Below are 22,916 nucleotides of genomic sequence, written 5' to 3' on the forward strand. Positions count from 1 at the left end.
TCTCACATATCTTCCCCTGAAGTGCATATATCCTAAGATGAAAACCAGCAAGGGTCAACTTGCTATTTTATGTAGTTCTGCACTAGATTAGATTATTTACAAGGGTAACAGGAAGATCAACATAGTCTTTGAGGAATGATTTTAGAAGATTAAGAACAAATGTCATGTTGTACTTTATCGGGACAAAATATATGGCTTGGTTATGATTTATCTGTAAAAACATTATCACCCAGGGACAAATAAAATTCCAATATGATTAGAGACTAGTTTTAAGTAAACCTATGATAACCTGGTAAGTCTGTAACATTCTTGCATCGTAAAAATAAACTTGGGGCAGGTGTTTGGCCTAGCAGTTTCGCCGTCAGTTAGGACACCTGTGGTGCACATTGGAGTGCCTGCGTTCAACACCTGCCTTTGGCTTCTCATGCTTCTCATTCCAGCTTCCTGCTGGTGTGGATCCTGGGAGGCAACAGTGGTGGTTCTCGTAGCTGGGTTCTTGCCACCCAGATGGGAGAGCTGGACTGGGTTCCTGGCTCCCAGCTTAGTCCAGTTTAGTCTTGGCTATTACTGTCATTTGGGGAGTGAACCAGTGGAATGAAGCTCTCTCCCTCTCTGTTTCATTCTGTCTCTCAAATAAGTCATTTTCCTTTTTTTTTTTTTTTTTTTTTTTGGATAGGCAGAGTGGACAGTGAGAGAGAGAGACAGAGAGAAAGGTCTTCCTTGTCCATTGGTTCACCCCCCAATGGCCGCTGTGGCTGGCACACTGTGGCTGGCGCACCGCACTGATCTGACGGCAGGAGCCAGGTGCTTCTCCTGGTCTCCCATGCGGGTGCAGGGCCCAAGGACTTGGGCCATCCTCCACTGCACTCCCAGGCCACAGCAGAGAGCTGGACTGGAAGAGGGGCAACTGGGACAGAATCTGGCACCCTGACTGGGACTAGAACTTGGTGTGCCGGCGCCACAGGGGGAGGATTAGCCTATTGAGCCATGGTGCCAGCCAAAATAAGTCATTTTCAAAACTAAATAAACTTCTTCAGATTAAAAAAGAAGCTGTCCTAATGTTTGTTCAAAATCCTTAATAAAAAGAATTGAACTTTTAATACAATGTGGTGCAGCGGACAAAGTATGAGACTACAAACTTTACTGTTAGGCCCTAGGCAAGGGCCTCTAACTGGCCTACAAACCCTTAGCATCCACCTATGTGGAGTCACTTGCTTAGAGTTTCTCTCTCTTTTTTTTTTTTCTTAAAGATTTATTTTATTTATTTGAAAGATAGAGTTACAGAGAGAGGCACAGAGAGAGAGAGAGAGAGATCTTCCATCCACTGGTTCATTCCCCAGATGGCCGCAACGGTGAGAGCCGTGCCAATCTGAAGCCAGGAGCCAGGAGCTTCTTCTGGGTCTCCCACACAGGTGCAGGTGCCCAAGGACTTGTGCCATCTTCCACTACTTTCCCAGGCCATAGCAGAGAGCTGGATTGGACGTGGAGCAGCCGGGACTTGAACTGGCGCCCATATGTCATGCCGATGCTTCAGGCCAGGGCTTTAACCCGCTGGGCCACAACGCCAGCCCCTGCCTAGAGTTTCTAAACCAGCTCAAGCAGGGCCCTGGAAGCCAGGCCTCTGGCCTCCATCCGAGGTGTTCCGGGCTGACCCTTGCCACAGTACTCAGCACACTGGACATTGGTCTGTCTGCGTGAGGCTGTGGGCTTCTTGGCGGCAGAGTAAATGTGGTTTGAACCATCTCCGTCTCCGCCGTGCCTGGCAGAGTGCTCGATACTTAGTAGGCATTCGGTAAATGTTTGCTGAATAAATAAGCCCAAGAATGTAGGTCTGAAGAGATTTTGAGAAAATGACATTTTCTTTTGGATTATTTAACAGAATTCAAATTTGTATTTCATAAAAACCTGCCACTCTGTACTCTAAGAAAGCCGTAAAGTAGTGACACACAGGCGCGCCTTACCTGCTGGGGTGGGGGAGTCTGAGGATGGCTTTCATCTGGTGAGGTGAAGCCTTCCTTTAAACGCCCACACCTTTTTTTTTTTTTTTTTTTTAATGCTGTGGAGAAGGGATCAGCATCCCCATCATCTCTCTTCCGTTTTGTTCATTTCAAAATTATTAAATGATTGTTGAAGCAGGTGTAGCTCTCCAAAGCTGGGGTGAGGGGTGGGGGTGAGGGGTGGGGGTGAGGGGGGAGAAGATGGAAGAGGCCACATTGCCCTAGAAGGAGAGTCAGGCAGGTTGGCCACTGGCTCAAGGCCGAGGACACAGGTGTGAGTGTGCACAGGGCTGTGGCTGAGACAGGTGTGAGCATGCGGAGGGAACACAGGGCTGCAGCCAAGGGTCCAGGTGTGAGCGTGTGCAGGGCTGCGGCTGAGACAGGTGTAAGCGCAGCTGAGACAGGTGTGAGCGTGCAGAGGGACCACAGGGCTGCAGCCAAGGGACCACAGGGCTGCAACCAAGGGCACAGGTGTGAGTGCACGCAGGGCTGTGGCTGAGACAGGTGTGAGTGTGTGCAGGGCTGCGGCTGAGGCAGGTGTGAGCGCGACTGAGACAGGTGTGAGCGTGCAGAGGGACCACAGGGCTGCAGCCAAGGGACCACAGGGCTGCAGCCAAGGGCCCAGGTGTGAGTGCACGCAGGGCTATGGCTGAGACAGGTGTGAGTGTGCGCAGGGCTGCGGCTGAGGCAGGTGTGAGCGCGCAGAGGGGCCGCAGGGCTGCACTGTTCAAGAGACCTCGCCTTCATTCCTTCATCCCCTTTTCCTTTGCCAAATGAGATTCAGCCCGAGAACCCAGCCCTCTGTTCAGCAAAAGCAACAGGAAAGGCCGCTGCAGCAAGTGGAAATCAAACTAGAACAACCTCTCCCCTCAAGGGCTTTTTTCCTTCTTCCCATGAAAATGGTGAAAGCGTTTCCTTTTTTAAAAACGGCAAGGAAAATTGTAAACAGAACAGACAACACTGACCAGTAAGAAGTGCAAGGACTTAGAGCAGAATAGAAAAAATATTTTCTCTAAATAATAATTCCTAAAAGGGTGGCCATCATGACTGGAGTTTGAGCATCCTTAAAACCTTAAAACAACACAGATTGAAGAACGATGTTTTTTTTGTTGTTGTTGTTGTTGGGTTTTTTTTTTTTTTTTGGACAGGCAGAGTTAGACAGTGAGAGAGAGACAGAGAGAAAGGTCTTCCTTTTTCCATAGGTTCACCCCCAATGGCTGCTACAGCTGGCACTGTGCCTATCCAAAACCAGGAGCCAGGTGCTTCCTCCTGGTCTCCCATGCGGGTGCAGGGCCCAAGCACTTGGACCATCCTCCACTGCCTTCCAGGGACACAACAGAGAGCTGGACTGGAAGAGGAGCAACCGGGACTAGAACCCGGGGTGCCGGTGCTGCAGGCGAAGGATTAGCTTAGTGAGCCGCTGTGCTGGCCAGAACAATGTTTTTAATGTGTTAAACTCTTATGACACGCTAACAGAACGCATCAGCAGGGAAAGGAAATTGACTTTCGACTTTAACAACAATGAAAGCATACCTTAGCTGATAAATGTAAAAAACAGACTGTGTTGCTTAGGACAAAGCTAAAATCTGCAGGCACCATCACTTAAAGGGGTAGGATGGAGGCTCAGATAAATAAACAAACTTGCCCCGGAGTTACCTGAGGATGCCCACGAACTGAGGTGTGAAGTTGTATCCCCCAAAAGTCCACCTTCAGCTACCTTTTGGGAAGCCTTTATTGCCTGCTTACTGTGTACAGTGTAACAGACACTGGGCCAGGGGGCAGGAAAGACAGAGCCCCGAGGAGCCCCCGTCTAGAGTGACACCCTGTTGTTGGTGTAAGCAATACGGCAACCCCAGCACGGGGAAGAGAAACAAGGACTTACTTTACGTTGCCACAGTCTGCTTTTGCTGAACAAAAAGATTCGGTCAACAGCCCTCCAGGGCCCTGGAAGGACCCGATCGAGGCAAGGACAGAGGAGACGAAGGAGTACCCTGGAATTCTGACGTCAGTGCCCCACTTCGCCTTTTGGGGGTTTTCTCTGCGGGAACAGAACTGTCCTGCTCAAATCAGGGCATCTTCACTCTGGATGCAGAGCAGCTAGTGAGACCTACCCATGCTCTCACTAGGCACACGTGGCCTTTAACAGTGGGCTTACTTCCTCTAAAAAATGGCAATTTGTTTCAGATCCATGATCTGACTAATTTAGGATATGTCTGCTTGATGATAAAAATAAGGGGGACAAAAAAATCCCTCATCCTTTGTGTATTTTCGTATTTACTAAGAATGCTCTCATTCTCTTGGGTTTTATTACTGCACAAACTGTTTACTTAACTCTTCAAAATCATAGACATAATGCATACAATTATTTAACCCTTTTAATCCATTATGTTCAATGAACCAGAACAGCACTATGTTTAGCATTAGGTAATTAATTCATGTCCTGTGTTTCTTCGTGTTTGTCTGTAGTTACTGACTGAGGGTGCGACCTGTGGCAGGCACTGTTCTAGTGGACAGGTACAGTCCTTGACCTAAAGGGATTTACATTCTGGTAGCAAAATAACAAACAAATTAATACATGATATAATTTTCTACAGTGATAAGTATTAAAAAAGAATACAATAGGAGCTGGCGCTGTGGCATGGTAGGCTAAGCCTCCAAACTGCTGTGCCGGCATCCCATACGGGCACCAGCTCAAGACCCAGCTGCTCCTCTTCCAATCCAGTTCTCTGCTTATGGCCTGGGAAAGCAGTGGAAGATGGCTCAAGTGCTTGGGCCCCTGCATCCGCCTAGGAGACCCAGAAGAAGCTCCAGGCTCCTGACTTCAGATCGGGCCAGCCACTGCAGCCAGCTGGGAAGTGAACCAGTGGATGGACGAGCTTCCACTCTGTCTCTCCCTCCATCTGCAACTCTGCCTCTCAAATAAATTAATAAAATATTTTTTTAAAAATATTACAATAGGATAATGAGATAAGGGTTGGAATACTGTTTATATTCTAATGAGACATAGGTGTTTCTAAGATTCTGGACAGTAATACAAGTAAAACTGGAGAATGTTTCATAAAAAAACATTGCTTCCTGAAACACCCCTGTGGTCACAAATTTTGTCAGACTGAGAAAAGCCCTGCCCAGATCCTCTCTGAGGCAGGACTTGCTTTGCCAGCTGCTGAGGCATGCTGCTGTCAGTGCCTTTGGGTTCGGCCTCAGCCGCCCAGAGCAGCCTCCGCCGCTCACACCTTCCCCAGCTACTGCTGTTCAAGGTGGTGGCGAGCCCGGCCGTTTCTGTGCAGCTCGGACAACTCTGATGGACCACTGAGGCTCCAGAGCTCGCTGCGGGGTTAGGTGAGGCTGCCATCCAGCTGGGCCCTCAGTGCAGCTTTGTCCTCTGCCCAGTGCAGCTCCCGTCTCCCTCGAACAGGAGTCAATCCCAAAGGAATTTCCCAATCGGAAAGGTACTCTACAGGGCTCAAGTGTGTCAGCTGCGCTTCCCCAGGAATCCAACCTGCAACAGAAATGATCTCTGGACCTGCCTGTAACACAGTGTGGCTGTGGTACCTTCTGCAGAGAGAGAGAGAGAAAGAGAGAGAGAGAGCGAGAGTGAGCGAGCGAGAGAGCCCTTCTAAGGGAAATTTTCAGTGGAATCCAAATATGTAATGTAAGAGAGAAGCAGACTTTGTACTGGGTGAGAATTGCTTCTTTCACCATTACAGGAATAGAAACGCAGAATTCTCGAACTACAAGGGATCTTGGAAATCTCACAGAACAAGTGTTGCCTTTACAGATGGAGAAACTGAGGTCCAGAGAGATGTATGACTTGTCCGAAGTAAAATAAAACTAACAGTGGCAGCTAGAACGACAAACTAGCTTCCTCTCTTCTACAGTCCAATTTTCAACATTTTCTGTTGAGTTTAAGATCCTACTTCATTTATGTTGCTAAGTGTTTCAGGAAGTTTGAATAAAGCAACAAATATAAACTTGCTGAATATTTTCAAAATTTATTGTTTTTAAAGATGTGGTTTTCATTTTAGCTCTGATGGGTTTCTTCAAGAGAAATCATACTTGAACATTAAGTCTTCATATGCTATATACGCTATTTTTCTGGCCTATATATCTAAAAGTTAACTCATGAAAAAGTTTATAAACAACTGTATTTTGACTTCTTTCCATCACATCTCCTGTATACACAGTTGCCCTTCATATCCATGGGATCCATATCTGTGGACTCAACCAATTGCAGATTGAAAATATTAAAAAAAAAATCCACAACTCAATTGCGACTGTACTGAATATGCACATTTTTCCTTCTCATGATTCCTTAAACAATATAGTTTAACCATCATTTATATAGCTCTTACATTGTATTAAGTATTATCAGGAAACTAGGAGATGATTTAAAGTATTTAGGAGGGTGTGTGCAAGTTACTACACTATTTTATATAAGGCACTTGAGCGTTGGCAGATCTTGGCATCTGTGAGTATGTGGGGGTCCTAGAACCAATTTCCTATGGATACTAAGGAATGACTATATTTTATAATTAAATAGAAATACATCATATAACAAGTTCTTCCTGACATATATTTTGGGGTATATATGGATCAAATACAACTATATTCTATATCAGAATATAAATTACACCTATTCTTCTTAAATGATTACATTGGGCAGAGAAAAGCTTTGAAAGACCCACATTATCTCAAGGCAGCTTTGTGGTACAACAGGTTAAAAGTCCTGGCCTGCAGTGCCAGCATCTCATATGGGCAGTGGTTCAAGTCCCAGCTGCTCCCCTTCCAATCCAGCTCTCTGCTAATGTGTTTGGGAAAGCAGTGGAAGATGGCCCAAGTCCTTGGGCTCCTGCACCCATGTGGGAGAGCCGGAAGAAGCTTTTGGTTCTTGGCTTCGGATTGGTTCAACTCTGGCCAATGTGGCCATTTGGGGAGTGAACCAGTGAATGGAAGACCTCTCTCCCTCTGTGTCTACCTCTCTCTGTAACTCTGTCTTTCAAACAAATAAATCTTTAAAAAAATGAAAATTAACCCCCCAGTGAGTTACAGATCAGGCTCTTCTTTCTTGTTGGTCATGCCAGCAGTATTTTTCTTTTAATTTTGAGTGCCCATTTGGAGTAAAAAGATGCAACTGAATTCCTCTCCCTATACCCATGGAGCCTTGGGGGTAATAGAAAGGCAAGAGCCAGGCTTAGCAGCACCTGTGACAGCTCCATCCAAGAGGAGTACCAGCAAATCCTTCTTTTCTGCTCTTCAAATACATGACCACTTGCTGGTTTTCAAGTGCTTAGCACATCTCTGCATTTGTCTGTCTATCACTCCTTTTCCTCAGCTGCATCCACAGCTCTCGGGTAGCCTGGGTCACTCTCTCTTTGGTCCCAGAATGCACTGTCCACATAGCTCACCACATGCCCTCTAACCTCTCTGGCATTTTCTTTCTCTCTTGAACATATGAGTACTTAAAAAAAAAAAAAAAAAAGGTTCATGGAAAATGGAATTAAAAGATAAGTGTACTTTGGTACAAAAAATTAAAGTCTGTGCATTTGAGGAGTCTTCAAAAAATTCATGGAAAATGTATATTATGAAAAAACTATGCATGGATTTCAATTTTTTTTGCACTGAAATAAGCTTATATTTTTGCTTTTATTTTTAAATGTATTTATCCAAGACGCAGACAGAGACAGACGGAGAGACAGATAGGGAGCACTCTCATCTGCTGGTTTACAGCCCAAATCTAAGCAATAGCCGGGGCTAGGTCGAGGCCGCAGCCAGGATCTGGGAACTCCATCCAGGTTTCCCATGTGAGTGGCAGGGACCCAGCTATGTGAGCGATCATCTGCCACCTCCAAGAGTCTGCGCTGGCAGTAAGCTGGGACCAAGAGTCAGAGCTAGGAACCGGTACTCCAGTGTGGGATGCACATGTCTTAACTGGGCTCTTAACTGCTAGGCCAAATGCTGGCACCTAAACCTGCCTTTTAATTCCATTTCCCGCGAATTTCTGGAAGACACTTGTACAATCAATGATGGTTTTGTTGGTATTGTTTGTTTTTAGTTTAGGTGTTTTTGCTTGCTTGGTTTATTTTTTGGGGTCTCAGGGCTTTTCTATTTGTTGCTTTTTGACTCGCTCCCATTTCTTAACCCAAGCTAGCAGGCTGCTACTTGTCTTTGAAGTTTCAGCTTAAATGTCACTTCATCAGGCAGGTGTACATGATTTTCTGCTAGATTGTCTACAGCGAGCTTCCTAACAACAAGGTCCCCTCCCTCCTGCATGGTAAGAAGCCCCATGGAGGTACCACGTCTGCTTTATTTCTTCTGGAGTTGTGGAGTCCACCATGGTTTCTGGAACCCAGTCTACGTCCCCACCAGTGAATAAACCAATGAATCCATTTCAGAAAAGAAACGTCTCCCTCCACTGTTCACCACTGGACACCGACACATTCTCTCTCGCCCTCTTCCTTCCCTACTCAATTTCCCTTTCCTCTCAAGAAAAATGAACAACCTATACAAGTCTAAGTGGGAAAAATTCTCAGATACGCTCTCCCACTGGAATTTTAATGTGATCGCTGCCATTCATTAAAATAAGCACACATATTCCTTGCATATACTTCATAAAGAAAAAACCATGCAGGATCCTTTTCTATAATTCCATATTATGGACTACTTACCTAAGATCTCTAAAAACACTTTTGGAGAACTCTGACAAAGCTATGAAATATTCACCTTCTAGAAATTGCTTTGAAAGAAGCTTTAAATTTTCACTTTTTTTTTTTTTTTTTGACAGGCAGAGTGGACAGTGAGAGAGAGAGACAGAGAGAGAAAGGTCTTCCTTTGCCGTTGGATCACCCTCCAATGGCCGCCGCTGCAGCCGGCGCACCGCGCTGATCCGATGGCAGGAGCCAGGATCCAGGTGCTTTTCCTGGTCTCCCATGGGGTGCAGGGCCCAAGCACCTGGGCCATCCTCCACTGCACTCCCTGGCCATAGCAGAGAGCTGGCCTGGAAGAGGGGCAACCGGGACAGAATCCGGCGCCCCAACCGGGACTAGAACCCGGTGTGCCGGCGCCACAAGGTGGAGGATTAGCCTATTGAGCCACGGCGCCGGCTAAATTTTGACATTTTTAATAAACTATCTCCATCATGACAGAGTTGTACAAAATGGAGATCTTTAATTGGAGAAGTAAACCAAACAAAAAGCCAGAATGTTTCAGATTATTTGTGCCAGCAGAGAGCTAGCCTTAGAAGAATAATAAACAGTATGTCCAAGAAATGGCAGAGAAGATAGAAATTATTTCTAACACAGTTTGTTGGGAGTATGGATTTAAGTACATCCTTCTGAAAGAGTGTGCTTCTAAAAGGACACAACCAACAGGTTATACACTCTGGAAGATTTGAAAGCCCACAGCATTAAGATTGCTGGCTCAGAGAAGAACTTACCAGATTCTTCGACTTGATGATTTATGGATTTATTTACTTTTGTTGATTGGTGATGATGCACAGACATCAGAGTCATGAGAGAGTAAGATGAAGACATTAGGCTTGGAGCCAGTCGGCACCGTCCTTGGTTGTATCTTTACCATAAGGAAACTGCCAAGTGCTAGGTTTGGTCTTGGACTTCAGCTGCAAAAAGGTCACTAAGACTGTGTGGGTGCCAAAGGCCCTGAGCTGGCTTTGCTCTGACTGACCTGCTATGGTGAAGGGTCCCACGACACCCACCTTCTTGTGCACAACGGAAGAGCTGGAATTGATGGTGCTTTCGTCGTCATGCATCAGGACGAGCTCGGAGCTGCTCTCGTCCATGACCTCCTGCATGCTGTTCACGCTGCTGCTCTGGCTGCCCGTGCTCACGGACATGCTCGGGATGGAATGGTTGCTGCCCAGGCTGTCCATTTCCCTGCCAAGGCTGGTTCCGTGTTCACTGTCCTACAAAAGTGGAGCACCAAGGTTAGAAAAAAACGGCGATAAAGCGCCAATCCATTGACTCAGCTGTGAAGCACGCTCGATTTTGCAGTGCCACGTTGCTTTTTGGCCAATCTGCAAGGATGAAACTTTTTATGGAGTGGCTCCCCTACTCCCCTACCACCTCCAGACATTTCAAATTCACTTCTATGCCTTCCCCAGGAGAGGGACACGGGGCCATAGGGCTCCAAATGGACACAGGTCACAGGGCTCCAAATGCTGCTATCCCAGGGCTTTCCCCTGTCACGCACAATGATCCTATCATCGTATTGCCATTGAGCAAGCAGAATCAGGCCAGGTCTGTAAGAGGACCTTTGGGAACACCAAGGTGCTGGGGAGACTGCTGGCTGCTGAACCGGTGCCCTCTGGGACACCTGCAAACACAGAGTGGGTAACTGCAGACTAAAGTGGAATGGAAAGAGCTTTCAGGGATTTGACAAGCACTAGGCTCCTCTGCAAGTCATTATTGAGTAACTTCATATTTAAGCAGGGATATTAATTCTACTGTTTTGGACAGATAATTAAATTCTGCCTCCCTCAAGCAATTCTATCATGCTTACCTCTGTAATCTTATTAAAATATATCTGTTAACCAATACTGGCGTTCATCACCATTGGTCCAATGACTACTATTTGAAAGTTGCAAAATAATCAGAACATATAGTTCATCCATCACAGTTGGATATCTTTTGATATAAGATTAGTCAATTTAGCTACAAATAAACCTTGTTTTAAAAGAACCATACTGTACATATATGACTTTAATGAACTGCTACTTAGCCACAGTAGTATCTGTAAGGAGGAGTCACAGGGTGATAATGGTAGATACTATATTTTTAATAGATTTATTTTTCCTTAAAGGGGATCACTTCTATACATACAGTCAAGAGATTTTATAGTACAATTCAGTTTTCTGAGGTTCATTTTTATAATTATTGATAAAATTATTTAATATTAAAATGTTAAAGTAGATCCACCTCATTCATTCTTTTTAAAATTTAGTTTTAGAAGAAGTTCTTTCTGAGGCCAGCACTCTGGCATAGCAGGTAAAGCTGCCAGCTGCAGTGCCAGCATCCCGTATCAGGGCCGGTTCAAGTGCCGGCTGCGCCACTTCCTATCCAGCTCTCTGCTATGGTCTGGGATAGCAGTGGAAGATGGTCCAAGTGCCTGGGCCCCTGTGCCTGTGTGGGAGTCCCAGAAGAAGCTCCAGGTTCCTGTCTTCATATTGGCTCAGCTCCAGCATTGTGGCCATTTAGGGAGTGAACCAGTGGATGGAAGACCTCTCTCTCTCTCTCTGTAACTCTGCCTTTCAAATAAATAATTTTTTTTTTTTTTAAAAAGTCCTTTCTTCCATTCAAGACCATTGCCTGCATCCATACTCTTGTTTCTATCCTATCCATTTTCCAAGATCCTGCTTCTTTAACTCTCTTTCCTCTGCTTTTAATGCCCATGTCCTGGCTCCATTTCTTCTCCATACAAATAAAGGAGCCTGTCCCATATGTACGGACCTCTCTGTATCTGCCTCTCTTATTTGTCCTTCTTAGCCACAATTCTGAATCCTAAAATAAACTAACTTTTGCTGTCTCTACTTTCTGGTCTTCCATTTATTCCACAAGTCAGGCAATCTACTATTTGTCCTGCCTCACATTTAAAATCGCTTTTACTGAGGTCCTTGAGTGTGTGCTGATTCTCAGAGTAAAAAGGTACTATTTGTCTTCTGTCTTGGTCTGAATTGACCTCACTGCCACTGAGTCCTTGCAGCTGTGTACTTTCTTAGCATTTGTGATGCCTTCATCTTCTAGGAATATTCTTCTTCTTCTTTTTTTTTTTTTTTAAGATTTACTTATTTTTATTTGAAAGTCAGAGTTACAGAGAGAGATGGAGACAGAGAGATATCTGCTATCTGCTGGTGGTTCACTCCCCAGATGGCTGCAATGGCCAGGACTGGGCCAGGCCAAAGCCAGGAACGAAGAGCTTCTTCTGGATCTCCCACGTGGGTGGTGGGGGCCCAAGCACTTGGTCCATCTTCTGGTGCTTTCTCCAGGTCATTAGCAGGGAGCTGGATTGGAAGTGGAGCAGCTGGGATGCTGACAGCGCTCCTGCTACTCACATAGGAGACCTGGCTTCAGCTGCTGCAGCCATCTAAAGAGTGACCCAGCGGATGGAATCTCTCTCTCTGTGTAACTCTTTCAAATAAATAAGTCAATAAATCTTAAAAAAAAAAAAAATCACAGCACTTTCCTGAGTCTACAATGCCCTCTGTCCATTTGTCAAAAACCACCCCATCGTGTCATCCATGGAACGCCCACTAATTTCATCAGTACACATACTTTCTCCCCACTGTGGACCTCTGCAATGGTGATACACCCCTTCTGCATGTAGCCATATTTTGCCTTACGTGAGTGGTATTTTATGAAGGTTTCTTTTGAGACTCTGCATGTCTCTTAAGGGAGAAAACAGCAATTAAAAAAAAATTTGTTTTTAATCCTCACAAGAACATTTCGGAGTGCCCAGGCCAGAAGCTTTTCACATAGTTGGCCCTCCATACAGTGCCTGCTGAGACACACCAAACCTACTTCTTCGTCCTCCTGTGACTCATTCAAGGGTCCGTTCCGTGTTTCTTGGAAGAGGATTTTTTTCATTTTCCGGTACTGTAGGTTATCGAGCTCACGAACAGCATCTTTTGTTCTCTGTATAAGGTCAATGAGGACACGTGGTGGCCGCTCTCTTCGAACAAAGTCATGCTGATTAAGGGAGGAGAAAAAACAAACTAATGAAGAAGAAACATTTTTTTGGATAAGATATGAATATAAAGATAAATTAAAAAGCATAAAATAGTCCTGTGGATTTTGCACAAATAACAAAATACGGCTTCCATGTGAAGTCATATAAACTCTTACATCACGCTACTCTCATAAACAGAGAACTATGCTTTGCTCTTCTTCTGTAAGCCCCGTTTTGTGGACTTTGTCCCAGCACTACATGAAAATCCTTTTTCTAAAATGTTATAGATCTAAGGTATACAACATTATGTTTTAACACACATACACTTAAACAATTACTACATGGAAGCAAACTAACACAGTTATCACTTCACAGAGTTGCTTTTTTTTTTTTTTGATGGTAGAAGTGCCGCAAATCTAATGTCTTTGTCGATTTCCAGGATGCAATATTATTATCTATAGCCCTTCTATTGTACTTCGCTCTCAATACTTATTAATCGGATATAACTGAAACTCTGTACCTTCTGACCTGCTTCTCTCCATTTAAACCACCTTTCTATTCTCTGTTTCTGTGTATTTGAGCCTTTTTGGTTTTTTTTAGGTATCACAAGTGATATCATTAAATGTTTTTCTGCATATGGCTCATTTTACTTAGCATAGTGCCTTCTGAGTTCATCCATGCTGTCACAAACAACAAGGTCTCCATTTTAAAGCCTGAGAAATATTACATTTTATATATATTTATTTATATATCTATATCTCACAAATATTACAAACACACACACCTATTACAACTTCTTTACACTTTCATCCACTGACAGACACTTAGGTTCTTTCTGTCTCTTGGCTACTGTGAACAATTTTGTGCCAAACAAGGACACTGATTTCATTTCTTTTGGGTTAATACCCAGAAGAAGGACCGATGAATCTTATGGTCATTCTATCTTTAATTCTTTGGGAACCCTCCAGGCTCTTTCCCACAATGATGCACACATCAACACTCCAACCAATAGTGTAAAAGGGTTCCCTTTTCTCCACACCCTCAACAACGCTTAGTTCTTGTCTTTTTTTTTTTTTTAAACTTAATTTTATTTATTTGCTAAACAGAGAGCTTCCTAAATGTATTCAACATCCAGGGGTACTGAAGTTGGGAGCAAGGAACATAATCCATGTCTCCCATTTGGGTGGCAGGAACCCAACCAGTTAAGACATTAGCTGCTGCCTCCCAAACTCGGCATTAGCAGGAAATGGAATGTAGAGCTGGAGCCAAGACTGGACCCAGGGACTCTGGTGTGAGACATGGGCATCCCGATTGCTGTCTTAACTGCTCGGCAAATGGCCGCCCCCTTGTCTTTTTGATACCAGCCATTTTTAACAGGTGACAGGTGATAATCTCAGTGTGTTTTTGATTTTCATTTTCCTAATGATCATTGTTCATGACAATTTGTGAGGTTTACTTTATCATACAAGTAAAAAAAATCCCTAGCTCATTAAATAGTAGCAGGTCGGCTCATACATTTCCAACTTGAAACAGCATCATAAGCCAAAGCAAGGCAGAGCATAGCCTGCTCTTAGTGCTCCTCTCTGCTGCGCACTACTCTTTGAAAAAGACTTGTATCTGTTTTGTTTTCTATTTCTGGGATCATATTGTGTATGCTTCAACAGTATGGCAGCTGTTCAATCTACCCAGAGGTCAGAACTCCGGCAAGTTCATCTCCCCATTACAGAACTACACAACCAGAAAGAAGGGAAAGGGCCTCTAAGGAGTGAAAACAACCAGCCCCGTCTCTGAGCTTTTCTTACTATAAACAACCTTTTCTTTCGGTATCACCAATGACTGTGAACACATAGTCTGGTTTTCTGGTTTCTCGGCCCGCAGCAGGTTTGAAAGAGGGAATGAGAATGGGAGAATAAAGAATTGAGATCTGTTAGAGGTAGGGTTACCCTTTGTAACAAGAAGCATGCTTTGTAAGTTCTCTGACAGCCTGAAACTTACAGTAGAGAAAGAAATGGACATTTTGTGACTAACATACCTATCAACCAACCAAACAGAAATGGACAAAGGTCTGTCGGCTATTTTGCAAAAGGGCAAACACCCCTTGTGTAGCTGCCTTTATGCCCCAAGAGTACACGAAACACCACTGTCTCTGAGCCAACAAGATGGGAAATTAGGGGCTGCTATTGTGGCACAGTGGGTTAAGCTGCCGCTGGCAATGCCGGCATCCCAAATGGGCACTGGTTTGAGACTCAGCTCCTTCATTTCTGATTCATCTCCCTGCTAATGCACCTGGGAAAGCAGCAGAAGATGGCCCAAGTGCTTGGGTCCCTGTACACATGTGTGGCTTTGGCCTGGCACCACCGGGGTTGTTGAGGCCATTTGAGGTGTGAAACAGCGGATGGAAGATCGATTCTCTCTCTCTCTCTCTCCCTCCCTCCCTCTTTATCTCTCCCAGTGTAACTCTGCCTTTCAAATAAATAAATTAGGGGCAGGTGTTGCGGCTCAGCAGGTTAAGCCTCTGACTAGGGGACCCATATCTCACACTGCAGTGCCTGGGATAGAGTCCTGGCTCCTCCGCTGCTGCTGCTGCTGCTGCTTCTTTCTTTCTTTCTTTCTTTCTTTCTTTTTTTTTTTTAATTTATTTTTACTTACTTGAAAGAGTTAGAGAGAGAAAGAGAGAGAGAGAGGGAGAGAGAGAGAGGTCTTCTATCCGCTGGTTCACTCCAAATGGCCACAATGGCTAGAGCCAAGCCAATCTGAAGCCAGGAACCAGGAGCCTCTTCCAGGTCTCCCATGTGGGTGCAGGGGCCCAAGGACTTGGACCATCCTCGACTGCTTTCGCAGGTGCATTAGCAGGGAGCTGGATTGGAAGAGGAGCAGCCAGGACTCAAACCAGTGACTACATGGGATCCCAGTGCTGCAGGCTGGGGCTTTAACCCTCTGGGGCTTTAACCACAGCACCAGCCCCCTCCTCTGCTTCTGATTCAGCTTCCTGCTACTCCTGGCTCCTGGCATGGCCTGGCTCAGCTTTGGATGTTGTGAGAATTTGGGGAGGGAACCAATGGATAGATGATCTCTTTATCTCTCTGCCTTTAAAATTAAAAAAAATGGATATAATTCTAAAAAGTAAAATTATATTCATTATTCTCTATTTTTTTTGAAGATTTATTTTATTTATATGAAAGGCAGAGTGACAGAAAGAAAGGGAGAAACAAGAGATCTTTCATTTGTTGGTCCTCTCTCCAAATGACTGCAATGGCCTGGACTGGGCCATGCTGAAGCCCGGAGCCAGGCACTTCATCCTGATCTTGCACATGGGTGCAGGGGCCCAAGCACCTGGGCCATCTTCCACTGCTTTCCAAGGCACATTAGCAGGAAGAGCAGCTGGAACTTGAACTGGCAGTCCAACATGGAATGCCAGCATTGCAGGTGAGGGCTTAACCCACTGGTCCCCCATTTAAAAAAAATTATTTATTTATTTGAAAATCAGAGTTACAGAGAAAGAGAGACAGACAGAGAAAGACCTTCCATCTATTAGTTTACTATCCAGATGTCTGCAATGGCCAGGACTGAGCCAGGCTGAACCCAAGAGCCAGAAGCTGCATCCAGGTCTCCCACATGGGTGTCAGAGGTCCAAACATTTGGGCCATCTTCCCCTGTCTTTCCCAGGCCATTAACACGGAGCTGGATTGGAACCCATGCTCATAGGGGATGCCGGTGTTGCAGGCAGCGGTATTACCTGCTGTGCCAGGACCTCAGCCCGAGGTGTTCTTTCTCAGAGTACAGAGAAGCACATTGTATATTTCAGTGAGATTGCATTGTATTATTTAGTGAGATTAGAAAGCACCCAAAAGTGGGAGAGGGAAGTTTGCCTTTTTTTTTTTAAAGGTCAACTATGTGGCAAACTCACTTATGTAAAATTATATTTTTGTAGATACTGGGAAAATGAGATGTAATGTGGCCTCCACAGAGGAGTGGATTTCATTCCTGTACGATTGTGGCAGGTCGAGAAGAGGAACAGGACCCTGGTGAGAAAAGGCTCTGCAAGCCTCGTTGTTCTTCACCCTGACTTTGCTTTTTCTCACCTTGTGGCTTTTGGACAATATCTGTCCCTCTGCACAGAGTCTTTTGTGAAAATGAAACTCCATCCCCAGAAGCAAGCGAACCTCACCGAGGATCAGCAAGAAAGGAAGGGAATCCTTTTACTGCCCTCGTGCTGGCAATCACTCAGGACCAAGTCCGTTTTTAGTAAACTTCAAGCTAGGACTTAGGATCAGAGAATTTTAAAGTGAGAAGGGGGCCTTAGAAATCCCTTTTTTTTTTTTTTCAAGGTGAGGAAACTTAAGCCTTGAGAAGTCAGTGATTCCCACGGCTAACGAGTGGAGGAGCTGGGGCTGCCACTTGGGGTCTGTGTTTGAGTTCTGGAGCTGGTTGTTGGGGCTCACCTGGCACAGTGATCTTTCCCCAACACCGCTTTGACAGTGTCACTCGCTGTGACAGCCCTTGGGGGCCACGTTCAGCTGCTTTCCACTCCCTTTTCTCTCCCTGCTTTACTTTAAGCACTAGAACTCAGGCCTCCTTTGCAGTGGCAGGTAACAGTGCGAGCGAGGTCTGGCCAACGAGGCAGGGGCCGGAACCCCCGAGAAAGGCCTGATTTTCTAGGACTGAAAGGCAAGTTCTCTGGAGAGAATGAGTTTTACCCTTCTTCCTGCCTGGAATAGACTTGAATCCTGGGGATGCAGCAGCCATTCTGTGATACAGAAGATAAAAAGCCACCTGCCAAGGATAGTATAGGAAGACAGGAGGAGTTTGTGTCCATGAAAACTTTAAAAAAAAATTTTTTTTAATTTTTATTTTTTATATTTATTTATTTTTAATTTGTATGTGTTATATAGGCACAGGCAAAGACTTCTTGGAAAAGACCCCGGAGGCACAGGCAGTCAAAGCCAAAATTAACAATTGGGATTGCATCAAATTGAGAAGTTTCTGTACTGCAAAAGAAAGAGTCAGGAAAGTGAAGAGGCAACCGACAGAATGGGAAAAAATATTTGCAAACTATGCAACAGATAAATGATTAATAACAAGAATCTACAAAGAGATCAAGAAATTCCACAACAACAAAACAAGCAACCCATTTAAGAGATGGGCCAAGGACCTTAATAGACATTTTTCAAAAGAGGAAATCCAAATGGCCAACAGGCACATGAAAAAATGTTCAGGATCACTAGCAATCAGGGAAATGCAAATTAAAACCACAATGAGGTTTCAACTCACCCCAGTTAGAATGGCTCACATACAGAAATCTACCAACAGATGCTGGCAAGGATGTGAGGAAAAAGGGACACTAACCCACTGTTGGTGGGAATGCAAACTGGTAAAGCCACTATGGAAGTCAGTCTGGAGATTCCTCAGAAAGCTGAATATAACCCTACCATACAACCCAGCCATACCACTCCTTGGAATTTACCCAAAGGAAATTAAATTGGCAAACAAAAAAGCGGTCTGCACCCTAATGTTTATTGCAGCTCAGTTCACAATAGCTAAGACCTGGAATCAACCTAAATGCCCATCAACAGAATACTGGATAAAGAAATTATGGGACATGTACTCTATAGAATACTATATAGCAGTAAAACAAAACAAAACAAACAAACAAACAAAAAACAATGAAATCCGGTCATTTGCAACAAAATGGAGGAATCTGGAACACATCATGCTGAGTGAAATAAGCCAGTCCCAAAGGGACAAATATCATATGTTCTCCCTGATTGGTGACAACCAACCAAGCACCAAAAAGGAAACCTGTTGAAGTGAAATGGACACTACGAGAAACAGTGATTTGATCAGCTCTTGTCCTGAATGTTGATGAACAACTTAATACTTTATCCCTTTTAGTATTTTTTTTTTTGTTCTACTTAATACTATTGGTTGAAGTCTTTAATTAACACACAATTATTCTTAGGTGTTTAAATTTAACTGAAAAGTGATCCCTGTTAAATATAAGAGTGGGAATAAGAGAGGGAGGAGATGTACAATTTGGGACATGCTCAACCTGACTTGCCCCAAACGGTAGAGTTAGAAACGTGCCAGGGGATTCCAATTCAATCCGATCAAGGTGGCATGCCATCTCACTAGTCTAAGTGATCAGTTTCAGTTCACAATTGATCATAATGATAGGTTTAAGAGTCAAAGGGCTCATATAAACAAGACTAGTGTCTGCTAATACTAACTGATAGAATTAAAAAAGGAGAGAACGATCCAACATGGGAAGCGGGATACACAGCAGACTCATAGAATGGCAGATGTTCTAAATAGCACTCTGGCCTCAGAATCAGCCCTTAAGGCATGCGGATCTGGCTGAAGAGCCCATGAGAATATTTTAGGCACTGAAAGCCAAGACACTCTGGCAAAAAAAAAAAAAAAAAAAAAAAAAAAAAAAAAAACAACACTTAAATGAAAGATCTCTGCAAGTGAGATCCCAGTGGAAAGAACGGGCCATCAAAGAAGGAGGTACTTTTCTCTGAAGAGAGGAGAAGAGAACTTCCACTGTGACTTTGACCTTGTCTAACTAAGATCGGAGTTGGTGAACTCAAAAGGCTTCCATAGCCGTGGCAACTCATGACAAGAGCCTAGGGTGATTACTGACACCATAAACAAGAGTGTCAATTTATTAAGTCAACAACAGGAGTCACTGTGCACTTACTCCTCATGTAGGATCTCTGTCCTTAATGTGTTGTCCAATGTGAAGTAATGTTGTAACTAGTACTCAAACAATACTTTACACTTTGTGTTTCTGTGTGGGTGCAAACTGTTGAAATCTTTACTTAATTTATACTAAATTGATCTTCTGTATATAAAGATAACTGAAAAAAAATTTTAAATTTTTATTTATCTTTTATATTTATTTATTTTTAATTTGTATGTGTTATGATGACGTTTTTGAGCTGCTTAGAGCTGGGTCCTGCTTGAAGCACCACCTTTGCCAGTGTCCTGGATTTCATATAGCTTGAGTTGATTAAGCCTTTCCTGTTTAAACCTTCTTAAAGTGGATATGCTCAACACCTTAAGAAGACCTCAATACCTCTCAGAGGAAGTCTAATTCCTTCTTGTGTTTCTATGTTCAAATCCAGTCATTGCTGCTCCTCCTCCTAAACACCGCAGAGTACACTCTAGGTAACTCTGCCTCGCTGCCACGTGCTCCCTAACTCTGCCTGCAATGCCGTCTCCCCACTGCTCTCCAAACTCCTATAGCTAAAGCTTCTCAAATTCTTTTAAAAAGATGATTTGTTGTCCTTTGAAATATGTTTACTTTAAATATTTGAAAAATATAGAAAGATGTATAAGAGAAAGTAAAATAAAATTTTCCCAAATTCTGCCACCTGGAGTAAGTATTGTTAAATAATGGAATATCATCAGTTTGATCATATCATCCTTTTATTTGCTTTTTTAATCACCATTCCCTTTACTTCCAAGAATGCAGCTTCATTTTTAAATTTTATTCCTTTATTTTTTGAGAGACTGAGAGAGAAAGATTGACAAAGTGAGGAAGGGGAAGGCGTGCACACACACACACATACACACACACACATACACACACACACAGAACTCTAGCATCCAATGGTTCACTTCCCCCGTGCCTGCAAAGGCTGGGGCTGGGGTGGGCAGAAGACAGGAGTCAGGAACTCAGTCCAGTTCCCCGACGTGGATATCAGGAACCTGATTACTTGAGATTACTGACTGCCTCCCGGGGTCCACATTAGCAGGAAGCTGGAGTCAGGACCCAGAGATGGGGACTGAACCCAGGTACTCTGATATAGGAATACCCATATCCAGGTCAAATGCCTGTCTCTGGACTATCATTTTAGACATCACCTTTCTCTCAGAATAATGGATATCTAGAAATAATTTTACACTGTTAATTTAAATATGATCTATCAATTTAAGGTATACTTGTATATAAGAGAATAAGAAACTAAATTAAAGTAATGGTGAAAGGGGTCATTGTGGTGTAGCATCTCAGAGTGCTGGCTACTCTACTTCTGATGCAGCTCTCTGCTAATGCTCCTAGGAGAGCAGCAGAAGATGGACCAAGTGCTTGGGCCCCTACTCCCCATGTGGGAGACCTGGATGGAACTGCCAACTCCTAACTTCAGCCTGGCCCACAGTTGGCTGCTGCAGCCTTTGAAAAATTTAACCAAAAAAAAAAAAAAAAAAAAAAAAAAGAAAAAAGAAAATTTAACCAGTGGATGGAGCATCTCTCTCTGTCTCTTTTGCTCTCTCCCTATTGCTTTGCCTTTCAAATAAATAATTTTTTTTTAAAAAAGCTTAACTTTTAGTTACAATTTCTTCACCAAAAGAGTTGTCTGTTCCTAAAAGATCCTCTAAAAATAAGGAAAAAATTTTAAAAATTTTGAAAAATCTTGAGATTGGAGTTACTTTTTTAAAAATATGTATTTCAATTTGAGAAATGTTGTCCATCTACTCTGACAGATGGGAAAATTAGTACACTTATATGTCTTGGTTGCCATTAGTTTATTCTAGTTATATTATTATTTTCACAAGGCCACTGTTTATGAAATTGGCATTCTGTTCTTTAAGCATTTCAATGATTGCAACTTATTTTAAATGGATTTAATGTGAAAGTGACATTTTAATGTCAAGAATACAATGTGAGGAAAAGACGGATTACTGACAAATATTTGGGAGTAGCCACATAGCTGACTAGAGGGAAACATGAGGTTCCTATATGACTTCTTATAAAAATTTCTGTACCAATCCCCTTAGCCTCACCTCCCTAAAAAAAAAAAAAAAAAAAATCAAAAATACTGCTAAAATAGAAATAGAAAAAAAAAACTGCAGTATCTACTATAATTTAAGTGAAAAAATTAAGAACCCAGAAGACAACAATCATTGAGAATTCACAGAAAAAGATACAGAAATAGCTTTTTACCATATTAAAGAAACTCAACAAACTATAGTGCAAAAACATTTTTCACTGATCTGACCAGCAAAGTTAAAAAATACCGATACTTTGTTAGTGTGATCATAAATTGGTGCCACCTCTTCGGAAGACAATTTGGCAGTATCTAGTTATAATTTAAACTCCTTTTTCATTATGATGAGCAATTCTACTTCTAGGAATTTATTCTTTGGATATCCTTATCCAGGTGCAAAACGACATATGTACAAAGATATTCACTGCAGCATAGTTTGCAACAGCAATAGATTGGAAACACCCTGAATGGTTGGTTAAACAAATTGTGGTCCATTTGAGAAGATCACGGAACCATTAAAAAGAATGAGGCGGCTCTGTATGCAGGAAGGAATACAGAACAACAGCCTGAACACACTATAAAGTAAAACAGCTAACAGCAACAACAAGAACCACCAAGGTAGGATAGTTCTTATGGTTTGATTCTATTTGTGTAAAATTCAAAAGAATATTTACTTTATGTACATAAAATATCTCTGGAAGGACACACCCGCTTTGTGACAGGGCTTGCTAATTCTGGAGAGGGGCCTAGGATGCGAACGAGATATACTTTTCATGTTCTACCCTCTGTTGATGAAATTTATATTACATATTCAAAATGCAGAAGGCACAGAATAAAGAAATTTTGGGGGAGGCTATTTTATTACTTTAAGAAAGCAACTTAAAATTACTTACCTACTTATTTATTTGAGAGGCAGAGAGAGAGAGAGAAAGAGAGTATGTGTCTGTCAGAGAGAGAGAGAGAGAGAGAGAGAGAGACAGACAGACAGACAGCTCCCATCTACTGTTTCACTGCCAGGTGCCTGCAAAGGCTGGGGCCAGGATGGAAATCACCGGAAGTCAGGGCCTGGGATTCAGTCCAGTCTCCCGTGTGAGTGGCAGGGACCTGACTACTTGAGCCCTCCCTGCTGTCTTCTCGGGTCTGCATTAGCAGGAAGCTGGAATCGGGAGCCGCAGCCAGGAATCAAACCCAAGTACTCAGATGTGGGACTTAGGCATCCTAATGCCCGTCATTTAAAAACATTCTTGTTTAGCTTATTTATTTGAGAGGCAGAGAGTGAAAGAAAGAAACATTTCCCATCTTCTGGTTCACTCCCCAAATTCCAGTTGGGCCAGGGCCATGCCAAAACTGGGAGCCAGGGACTCAGTCCAGGTCTCTCTCATGAGAGGCAGGGAACCAAGTACTTGAACAATTCCCTGCTGCTTCCCAGGTTGGGCATTAGCAGGAAGCTGTATTCCAGTATGAGATGTGG

The 22,916-nt window shown here is 43.4% G+C and overlaps 1 protein-coding gene across 5 annotated transcripts in view; it reads right to left on the reverse strand.

Annotated features, from left to right (window-relative positions):
• Positions 1 to 22,916, reverse strand: part of TAOK3 (TAO kinase 3) — a 200,308-nt gene that overhangs the window by 48,527 nt on the left and 128,865 nt on the right. For all 5 annotated transcript variants that reach the window (XM_051826866.2, XM_070065981.1, XM_051826867.2 and 2 more), the window contains 2 exons: positions 12,527 to 12,694; positions 9,709 to 9,915 (listed from right to left, as the gene is read on the reverse strand). In XM_051826866.2, the coding sequence (XP_051682826.1) occupies positions 9,709 to 9,915; positions 12,527 to 12,694 (375 nt within the window). The remainder of the gene's footprint in view (positions 1 to 9,708; positions 9,916 to 12,526; positions 12,695 to 22,916) is intronic.

Source organism: Oryctolagus cuniculus, chromosome 21, assembly GCF_964237555.1.
Source record: "Oryctolagus cuniculus chromosome 21, mOryCun1.1, whole genome shotgun sequence".
NCBI lineage: Eukaryota > Metazoa > Chordata > Mammalia > Lagomorpha > Leporidae > Oryctolagus > Oryctolagus cuniculus.